General features: G+C 37.8%; 1 protein-coding gene across 1 annotated transcript; it reads left to right on the forward strand.

Moving 5' to 3' along the window:
* The first annotated feature begins 1,071 nt into the window (after window positions 1-1,071).
* Window positions 1,072-10,517, forward strand: myef2 (myelin expression factor 2). Its single transcript, XM_063472733.1, has 17 exons — window positions 1,072-1,254; window positions 2,275-2,474; window positions 3,293-3,345; window positions 4,310-4,317; window positions 4,415-4,508; window positions 4,843-5,034; window positions 5,933-6,086; window positions 6,193-6,242; window positions 6,350-6,410; window positions 6,661-6,762; window positions 7,107-7,151; window positions 7,252-7,350; window positions 7,478-7,573; window positions 7,661-7,726; window positions 9,143-9,327; window positions 9,892-9,943; window positions 10,134-10,517. Exons 1-17 carry the CDS (start codon window positions 1,145-1,147, stop codon window positions 10,295-10,297), a joined length of 1,731 nt encoding a protein of 576 aa, XP_063328803.1. The 5' UTR covers window positions 1,072-1,144; the 3' UTR covers window positions 10,298-10,517.
* Window positions 10,518-10,840: the final 323 nt, after the last annotated feature.

Below are 10,840 nucleotides of genomic sequence, written 5' to 3' on the forward strand. Positions count from 1 at the left end.
ACGACAAACCTGCTGGGCAAAGAGTTCTGTACAACTGTGCAACTTTAAACTGTGATGTTAAAAATTAGCTTTCAAAGTATTTCTCCACTGGTGGAATCTCCTCAGGGCTCGCTGAGCAGATTCTCTTCAAATGTTAAAGCTGATTGTGTGACGAAATTGAAAGTATTCCTGCAGTGGAGTAAAAGTGCATTAATCAATAGTTTCAGGAATGATGAATAGACTTGGCTCTGCATGATAATCAATAAGATGGGACATTTTAGTCTGACACCGTGAGTGTGCTGCCTGGAATATTGTAGTTTATAGGTAATACTGGTATTGCTTTATGAATTACAATGTCTGAAACAGGAAAACAAATGTATTATAGCACTGGCCTTTCTAACCAGCAAACAGATCATTTTTAATAAACTTAAAGCAACACAAACAAACAGTTTGAGGATGGAAAGCTGCCATAAAGATGTTATGGAGATCAAATTAGTGGAGCAGGCAATTCTCTGGGACCTGATGTGCTTGATGGACCTTGGAGCTTTATTGGATCATATTTTAAGAAAGTTTAAACAGATTCTATAACACTGAACTTCTGTATATTCTGTACCCAAACATCACCCCAATTTATGTTTATTTTTTGTTTTGTCTTTTTATCTGGAAAGGGGACAAATACGCATATAAAATAGTTGTTGCTCTATAATACTTTATAAGAAATCTTTTGCACTATATTGTTAGAAGACATTTTCACAGTATCCAACGATTTTTATTTTAGTAGACGCTTGTTCGCACGCTGTTGTGTGCATGTATAAAATGGCTTTGGTGGACAAACAAAAGTTTGCTCATGGTATTGCTCAACTTGGAATCCTTTTTACTGCTAAAATAAAGTGGGGCACATAAGAAAAAGGTAAGAATCGCTGCATTAGAAGCTTTTACTTTCTTCAGTTCTCAATTTAGAGAGAAATCGCGTCCACATTCTTTTTAAAGGATTTAATTTTTTCTTTTCACCCGTGTCCATTGACACCTATACTATTCAATTCTCCCACGATGCCTAGCAACAGCTCCCAAATCTCGCGTTGGAATCACATATCTTCCCAGCACATTTTGAACTGCGTAGCGATCGAGTTATCCTGCGTTGTGTGTGGGGAAAATAAACCTAAACATGGCAGATGTTGAAACGCTTAAAGAGGAACCACAGGAGGAGGAAATTTCTGAATCAGTCAAGTCGGAACCCGACGAGACATCTGAAGAAACACCCAACGGCGTGAAAATGTGAGTTAAAAAGTTGTAATGTTGTCTGGTCCTTCTGCGTCGCTGTTAGCTAGCTTAGCTAAAATGGAGTCCTTGAATGCTAGCTATTGTTAGCAAAGAATCCTCCAATCTCTAGTAAGAAATATAACGTCGAAGTATATGTGTTAAATTTAAATATAATGCAAGACTTTAAGGTATATATGCATCTCCATAAACTGTGGCCATAATGTTACAAGGCTGGTGCAATGGGTCATTCTCGGTTAGGTGCTACTCTCCATTGTGTTGTGCTTGCATATTTAGCTAAAGCTAACGAAACTCTAAAATTCAGCGCTAGTAATCAACAAGCCAGCCTTACTTTAATTAAATTAGTTAGGTTAACCACAAGCATTATATGCTGTGCTTTTACTAGTTAGCACCCATTCTAATCTTAATGCAATTGTTCATGGCCATTGCGCTATGCTATGCTAACAAACCTGCAGTTAGCTGCTAATGGCTCCGCGCTGTTGCACAGAAATTAGACCGGCTTAGTTCATTTAAAGTGCTCTATACGCATTAAAGTATCCGTTCATTTAAAATGTGTGCTGTATTTTCATAAGGATTTATAAAATGTCACATTTGGTTAAAATCCTCATTATGTTGGTCTTTAGCAAAATCAGAAGTTGCATGAGTACTTTTTCTTTTAATTTGTTCATGCATTCATCTACTCACGTAGTTGTCATTTACACGCACAGAAATCCAAAGTTTGTCTAGCACGTATGCATGCATATTGCTGTTTGTGGGTATGGCTATGTTAGATGATATTATTATTATTATTATTACTATTATTACTTTAGATCCATATTATAGAATTCATTAAAATGAGTAGAGTTTTTATGTATGTATAAGGTTAAAAAAGGTGTAAATTAAATTTCTAAAGCAAATCATAAAGGATGAGTCTGCTATTACTCACAAATTTATTAAGGGTAGATTTTTAATTTGATGCCCCAGTGATCTGTGAAAGATGTTTAGAGATGTTGACCTGCACTTCTCTGTATTTTGTAGGGAAGAAGAAGGCAAGCCCCCCAAAGAAAAGCATGATGGTAAAGAGAAATCCTCTGGAGGCAGAAGAGGAGGCCGCTACCATCCCTACAAAGACAAACATGGTGGAGAAAAGAAGGGTGCTCATAGGAACAGAGTGTTCATCAGCAATATCCCGTATGATATGAAGTGGCAGGCAATTAAAGATCTAATGCGTGATAAAGGTAATCTATCCAGTGATGGGTATGGTGTCTTTCCCTCTGTCTCTCTCTTCAGCTGAAAAGAAGATTTTGACCTTTTGTTCTGTTTTGTTACAAGCTTGAACGTCTGCTTCTAACGCCAGCTAATTTGTGTGTAGCTTTTGTGGATATGCTTAGTGCAGATATTAAGGAACCACCATATTGTGATTTAAGGTTATTGGAGTTTTAATTCTTTTATGTATTATTTTTGGATGGGCACCAATTTAGTTTGGGCTGATATGTATGTGAGGAAAAAGTAGGATTTACGTAGTTACATTGTTACTTGTTTTAATGGATTGTCAGCTCCAAAATGTAACCTCAATCCAGCAAGGAATATTTTGATTGTTGAATGTTTTTGTTGCATCTGCATTAAGGTGAATCTTGCTAGTATCAATGAACAATATTCCAATGTTTTACTTTATGAAATACAGAGTTCCCAAAAAAGATATTTTGAAAGGTCAAAGGACAGCTTAAACATCTCAACTGCCTTGAATGGAATTTGTTGCTAAACTGATCACGTTGAAGTCTTTTGATTTGAATTTTGAAATTCCCAGGTATAATATAGCTGTGTTTTTGTTTTTTGCTGTTTTTGTTTTTATTTTTCTGGCCTTGGCCTTTGGGTGTCTCAGTCACTGCCCAGAAAGGCATGGTGTTGTCTGGTGGGATGTTGGTCTGGGCTGGCTGTTGATCAATGGGGACATCTCCATCTGTAGCTGTATTGCCAAGGCCAGCGGTGATTTGAAGACTTGGTGACTTAAATTCCTTTGTTCTTTTGGTATTTTCCCTTTGTATGTCTCATGTAGTTGGTGAGGTTACATACGTGGAGCTCTTTAAGGATGCTGAAGGAAAGTCAAGGGTAAGTGATGTGGCCAAATTGCTGCACGAGGTTTTAAATGCCCTCAGCAGGCTCTCAATAATGTAGTGCTCTTTTAGGCTCTGATCCTTTGGGTTAAATGAACTGGAGACACTATAGGTTGTGTTTAGAGCCTGAAAGATGGCTAATGATTGATTTTTCATTTGAAAGGGAGATGTCCTGTTGACTTTTGGAAATGTAGCCAATGAACTCATCTAAGAGTATACTTTTGCTTTTGTTGTTGTCATTTCAATTGGTTTAAAAGTTTGTTTGTTTGGCCATTTTCCAAAGGGAAATGCGGGGTTGTGTGATTGGTCTTATTGATTGACCCTCATGTCTCAAAATTTTATTTTACAATTCTGTTATATGGCAAAGCTTTCTGTTTAATGGAACAAAGCAGTTGCAAAAGACCACGTAGTTGTTTTTGTTATGTCTTTATGTTAAATGGCAACAAATGATGCAATAGATTTAAAGATGAACCACACAATTTTTCTCTTAAAGTCACAACTTGTTAATCCTAAACAATGTACTAAATACATTTGTTGTTGCTTTTTTCATCTATCGTGGTAATCAATGTCCAGTTCAAAACCTAAATATTTTCAGGTAGAATAATAGAATGTTTAAATATTACTGACAAATGTGTTTGTTTTTTTGGGGGTTTTTTTTAACCGCAACCTTTATATTATTACTGTTTAGATATTTTTCTTCTTGTAATATCTTTAATTATTAAGAAATGTGATGTTTGTTTGTTTTTGGGGTTTTTTTTTTCAGCATTTTTCTTGTTTGCAGTAAAGTTAAAAACCAGCCGGCTCAAGCCAGCAGGGAAAATATGGCCAACATGCATAAAAAACATATTAAAAACTAGTTGAGATGTTATATTATGTTTTTGTTTGTAATATCTTGTTTTTAACTGTATTTTGTTCCCTCCTTCTGTGACTCCTGAACTCCTGTGATGCCACCTTCGTAGGGGTGTGGGTAAGAAACCCTATTTTTCTCAAAGAAAGAACTTTTTGTTTTTATATGTTGTGCTCGCATTGACTCATGTGGCGTCTCCGTTTGCCTCGTTCAACAGTGTGGTGGAGTTCAAAGATGAGGAGTTTGTGAAGAAGGCAGTATTAACTATGAATAAACATGACCTGAGTGGAAGGCCACTCAACATCAAGGAGGTGAAAATCATAGATTGCAGATTATATTTAGCTGTTCTTTTTTTTTTTTTTTTTTTTTTTTAAGAAAAGCTGATCTCATGTTGCTATTTTCTGTTGATTGTGGGCACATGAAACAGTCATAAAAAGATTGTGGTGGTAACCATGATGTAGCATTATTACATTACATATGTTTTTGTTAACATCAGATCTGAAAATATCCAGTGATGTACCACTAAATTAAAATGACACTGTGAATTTTTCTAGTTTTAGTTGTTTTTCTTAAATGTTATCATCACAAATTTAGCATTTGTGATAATGTAGAATATTGATTAAATGGTAATGTTTTCTATTTAAGGACCCTGATGGAGAGCATGCCCGCCGTGTGTTGCAACGCATGGGAGGGGGTCAACAGGGAGGCCGTGGGCAGGACATGGGGCCTGGTGTGATGAACCTCCCGCCCTCCATTGCTAACAACCCTAACATCCCACCTGAAGTCATCCATGCACTGGAGGCTGGGCGACTTGGCAACACTGTGTTTGTAGCTAATGTAAGGAAATGTTATTAAACATTAATTACCACTGTGCAATTGTAGACATCTGCCAAGCACACTCGTATACATAGTGAAGGCTTTAAAGTAATTTAATAGCTTGGCACCAGAGATTAGTATTACTAATTAAATATTTGACCAGCTGTGAAATACGTCCACAATCATATGTTTCTACAGGATTTGTGCCAGTCTGTTTTAAGCCTGGCAGCCCACCAGAGTTTAATGGACCTTCAGCTGGGCCTAAACATTGTGTAATTTAAAAAAAAAAATAAAAAATGATATGTGTATATGCTGTAGCTACAACTGTTTAACAAGCAAATCCACTTTCACCATTACAGTTACCGTTAACTGTTTACACACAAACATGTAATTTAGAATTATTGTTGGGGGAGGGCGGTCAACCTGGAGAGAACCCACATAGGCACTCGGAGAACATGCAAACTCGACACAGAAAGGCTTTAGCTGGCCGGTGAATTCAAACCCCTTTTTGTTGTGAGGTGACAGTGCTAAACCCTGCACCACTGTTCTACCCCGACCAAAAGAGCTAGTAGACCCCTAAGTAAGCAAAAATAACTAGATAACTACTGACATAGTATTGTTTTAACCCCTTTCGTGTGATATCCATCCACTAATGTTTACTGTTTACCGTAAGCAGTAGTATAATCCACTTTACTTTGTCTTCGTACTGAAAATGGGAAATGAACTCCCCACTGTACCACCGTCACCACCCTTCATTAGCATAAGAGACGGCTACAAAAGCTCTGCTGTGCCATCTTTACCACACAGTGTGCACAGTATGGCTGTCACTGATATGGAGGTATAGCAGTTTCCAAATCTGTGTAGTAATCTTTTTTTTTCTGTTTATTAAACTCACTGGTGTCTTTCTGTTGTTCAACAGCTGGATTTTAAGGTGGGGTGGAAGAAGTTAAAAGAGGTGTTTAGTATGGCCGGTGTGGTGAAGCGAGCAGATGTAAAGGAAGATAAAGATGGCAAGAGCCGTGGGATGGGAACAGTGACTTTTGAGCAGCCACTGGAAGCTGTGCAGGCCATTTGTATCCTTTATAATTAAGTATTAATTTAAAAAAAAAAAAGAGAGAGAGACGAAGAACTTATTCTGCACAATATTTACCACAGCATTCTCCTTGATGTTGATTCCAGCCATGTTCAATGGGCAGATGCTCTTCGACAGGCAGATGCATGTAAAAATGGTACGTGTGTGTTGTATTTTTTGTTTTTGTTTGTTTAAGTTACAATGTGCTTTAAGCTATGCAGAGGATGTGAATATGTGGGCAAAGAAAAATGCTTGGTCTTGCAGGATGAGAAGTCTCTACCCGCTGAAGACTTCCGGCAAGTAGAAAAAGCACCTCAGTTACCACGTGAGTTTGCTGTTATTCCCTCATCATAAGCGAAAAAACGTAATTAAAAAAATAGTTTTATTATCATTAATCAAGTAAACGCGTCTTACCAGAACAGGATGTGAACAGCTGCATTTTAACAAGATGGTGTATGAGTGAATAAATAATTTGTTCACCAAAATGGCACTGCGCCTTTAGTATGTATGAAGTATGTCTTGAGCAGTTCTTGTGGTTGGAGACAATACAGAAGGAATTTTTCTTCTTTGTGTAGGTGGTCTAGGTGGTATTGGCATGGGATTGGGGCCAGGAGGTCAACCCATCAATGCCAACCGCTTGAGTGGTGGAGGCGGCATGAGCTCTATGGGACCTGGAGGTCAGTCACCTTTTGAGATATTAGGTTTAAATTATATTCAGTGCAAAGTGTGTCATATATATGCCGAGTTGCAACAGTTTGTCTTTACAAGCTAATATTTATCCGACAGAATTACATTTCCACTAGCTGATCATCAAATTAGGGTCTCAAGGCAATATTAACTGTGTTCAAGTTAGATTGACATATATGCAACATACCAGTGTCTGTTTTTCTATTAGCCTCAATGTACAAAGAAATGAAATGAGCAGAGCTCTGTCCAGATAATATTTAAGTGCTTTTACTTTGTAGATTTTATGGAATTACATCAATTTCTTGTAATTCGATGTTCCTTTGTCTTTTGCCAGGTATGGATGTATCAGGTTATGGTGGAATGAACAGACTTGGGGGAGGTGAGCTTTTTGCTACCTACGAGTTTATTTCCTGTTGAATGACCATGGTTACCTTGGTGTTAACAAAGGAGATTTCTTTTTTCTCTTCTGCTTTTAATAGGAATGAGTAGTGGGAGTGGAGGCTTTGGAGGCATGGATAGCATGGGCAGTATGGGTGGCTTTGGAGGGAGGGACATGGCACCAGTTGGCAGAATGGGAGGTAAGTCTGTGTTTTACCCTCAATGGGCCAAAAAATCAGGTTATCTATTTGTTATTGGTAACTAATGTGTCATCTTGTTTTATTGTTGATTGTTTTGTTTCTCTTTTGTTGTATTTTTGGCGTTAAGATATGTACCGATCAGGAATGGGTGGAATGGATCGGGACTTTGGGCACGGTGACATGCCAATGAATCGAGGATTTGGGGATTCTTTTGGAGGAATGGGTAAGTTATACTCCCACTTCAGGGAGGCTGTGTTTTCCACTGCATCGTAGTATAATCTAATTTGCATCAACTTGCACTCTTCTTTAGGTGGAGGCTTTGGAGGAGGCATGGGCAGTGGTGGCATGGGGCACATGGGAACTGGATTAGGCACAGGTTAGGAAAAAAAAAATCTAATACACAGTGTTTCCAATTATCATTTTTATAGCAGCTGTTCTGTAATTAAAGGTACATGAGACTCCATAACAGAACTCTTACTTAAAGTTTGGGCTGCCCCCAAATCATCCATTCCTTCCAGTAGTTAAAATATTTAGTCTTTTTCAAGTATGACCCTTTTTGTAAAATGTAACTCTTTTGCTTGAATTTAAACAGTGTAAATTGATAAACATGGAAAAATTAAAGAATGAAACAAAATTAACAGGATTTCCTGCTATAACATAAGTAACATCTCTCATATCATACTTCCTACCTGTTTAAAGTGGTAGCCTTGTTGTTGCTGAATGTTTGCTGGTAAGCTTTACAATGATGTGGGAAGCATAGAGTCATCATCTTTGCAGCATTGCATAAATTGGAGCTCTGTTTTCTTTCTTACAGGAAAGGATAACATTTGAATAGAGAAACAGAAGCTTAGATCTTTATGGCTGATTACAGCAACCTAATCTCCTGAACTGTCATACACTTAGCAGTGGGTGTGGAAACTTGTGGTCATGGTTGTCACACAGATAAAGAAAGTAGTGTATTAATACCTCTTACTTATTAGCAAGCACATCGGTGTATTTTGCAGCTCCTCGTGTCACAACAGACTCAGTCACCACACCTATTTTATTTTTTGAAGACCAAGAAAAAACAGCAGTGGGCCATGTGCCTGGCTGGCCACAGCAACCCACAGAGAAAATATGCACTTTCTCTGTTTCATGTATGCCAAAAAACCCACACAAACCTGAAAACCTTTACAGTTACAGTGTAAGATGGAATCTATGACGGAGTTGTCAAGTTTTGGTTGACCATCCTTATGGTATTTTTCCATTTCATCCTGAGCTTGTTTAAATTATTAGACTGAAAGTATTCAGAACACTGCTGCCTGTACAATAGCAAATGCTATAGTATTTATTTTTCCAGAGATCGACAATTACTTGTTTGTTAGAGACTAAAAAGGGGTATAGTGGTTTGTCAGTGGTTAAAATATTTTCTTTTCACAAAAGAAGTTTTCCTATTGATTCTTCGTGCAGTGTGGTGACTAATAATTTAAACTGGTACGGAGTCTGCACCCACTGTATAAACAGTGTCATGGCGACATTGGCTTCTGTGATAGCAAGTTGGAAGTAGAAAATCAATCCTCTTCTGCAGTGTTTAGATACACGTCGGTTACATTTTATTAAAATAAGTTAATAAAAATCTATTCATAAAATGGTGCAAAGTGTTTTTAAAGTCCCAATTCACACAAATGTGTCATGAGACTTTGTAGTTCTGCAGCAGTGCAGGAAACTGCAAACATGACCCTGTTAAAACCGAACTGTGCATTAGGTTACATTGTTTGTGTGCGCTTCTGTGTGTGTGTGTGTGCGTGTTCAGGTGGTGGAATGGGAAATATGTCGATGGACCGAATGGGCTCCAGCTTTGACCGTTTGGGAATGTCAGGAATGGACATGAACCGTGGCTTTGGTGGCTATGGCGGCGGGGGGCCGGGCCACATGGGTGGAGGCATGTCAGACAGAGGCTCAGGGTCCAAAGCAGGTTGCCAGATATTTGTGCGAAATGTAAGCAGAAATAAAACCATGTTCATTTATTTTGATTTGCAGAGCTGTTACATCTGTGGACATCCTTATCTTCCCATACAGTCAGTCGTGATAGTGATAGTAGTCATAGTGCAAGCACTATAGTATGCTGCCACTCAAAGTTTAAAATGTTAAAGGGGCATTCAAAGGTCCAGGTTTAGCAAACATCACTTGTGTTACAATTTCTTGTAACCCCCCCATCATTCCTCTTTTGTTTAGATGTGTTCTCAAGACATTTGTGTATCTAAATTTACTGCTTCTTTAATCAGTTCGCTGTGCTAACATGATCAGTTAAACTTTAACGTGATAAACGTTCATTAGATGTCATTAAATATATTGTTGCTGGGCCTTTGTGTGCCTATGCAGCTATCCAATCAAAGTTATTAATAATATGTGGTGTGCTTCGATGAATCATTAATTTTTGCTTGGAGGATTTATAATCAGTTCAATGTCATCTTTGACATGTTTGATTCCTGTACAAAGGTCCAGCTGTAAATGTGTAAATGCTGACTAATGTAATGACTGAAGTATATTTTTGTTTTATAGCTGTCCTATGATTTGACATGGCAAAAACTGAAAGACAAGTTCAGTCACTGTGGTAAGTGTTTCGCTTATTATAGACCACTGAATTAAATATTCTCTGTTTAATTCACTAACCACTGGAGCACTTTTGGCATTTCACCACAATTGATCGCTGAAAACAAAGGCCAAAATGTAAGATTTAATCAACACTTTGTTAAAGATTCTGCTTTCAAAATTCAGCTGTTGCTCATTCTTTTCTGCTACAGGTCAGGTAATGTTTGCAGAAATCAAGATGGAGAATGGAAAGTCGAAGGGATGCGGAACGGTGAGATTCGACTCTCCAGAGAGTGCCGAGAAGGCCTGCAGGATGATGAATGGAACCAAGATAAATGGCCGAGAGGTGGACGTCCGTATTGATCGAAACGCCTAGATCCTTTGTAGAAGTGAAGCTAACACGTACACATTCAGTCCCCTTGCCAATGATCTTTTGTTTTGTTTTAAAAACACAATTACTTCATATCTTCACGTGTATACTGTTTCTTTCTTTCGTCCTTTTTTGTTTGTTAATGTAAACTACATAGCTATTTTGTTTTATAAACCCTTTTTAATTTGTGAGACAGTTTATTTGACCAAATAAAGTTTGTAATTTTTAAACTTGGTGGTTGTAAATTCTCCTGAGATCAAAGTCTCAAAGTTGTTCTTCATTGTGTAAACTTTTGCTGTAGTTCTGCCCCCACCCCCCCAAGAACAGTGTTCTACATTGGCAACTTCAAATCTGAAAAATACCACAATAGTCCACAGATGAAACTCAGTATGAGTTTATTTTATAGGAACAAAAAGATATTCAAGTATTTAAACCTTCAAGCTTAAAGTTATTAAAGTTTAGTATTTTTAGTTAGATCGCGGAGTGGGTTTGGCATAATCCTGACAAACTGAGTTACCCGCTGTGGCGACCTGTTAATAAGAGTACAAC

This window comes from Pelmatolapia mariae, linkage group LG1 (assembly GCF_036321145.2).
Source record: "Pelmatolapia mariae isolate MD_Pm_ZW linkage group LG1, Pm_UMD_F_2, whole genome shotgun sequence".
In the NCBI taxonomy this organism is placed as follows: Eukaryota; Metazoa; Chordata; class Actinopteri; order Cichliformes; family Cichlidae; genus Pelmatolapia; species Pelmatolapia mariae.

What these genes read in the sequence shown, in the direction of transcription:
- myef2 (XM_063472733.1), top strand. Translation starts at nt 1,145, where the DNA reads ATGGCAGATGTTGAAACGCTTAAAGAGGAACCACAGGAGGAGGAAATT. An exon ending in GGCCACTCAACATCAAGGAG is followed by an intron (nt 4,509 to 4,842) that starts GTGAAAATCATA and finishes TTTCTATTTAAG; the next exon opens with GACCCTGATGGAGAGCATGC. An exon ending in GGGAACTGGATTAGGCACAG is followed by an intron (nt 7,727 to 9,142) that starts GTTAGGAAAAAA and finishes GTGCGTGTTCAG; the next exon opens with GTGGTGGAATGGGAAATATG.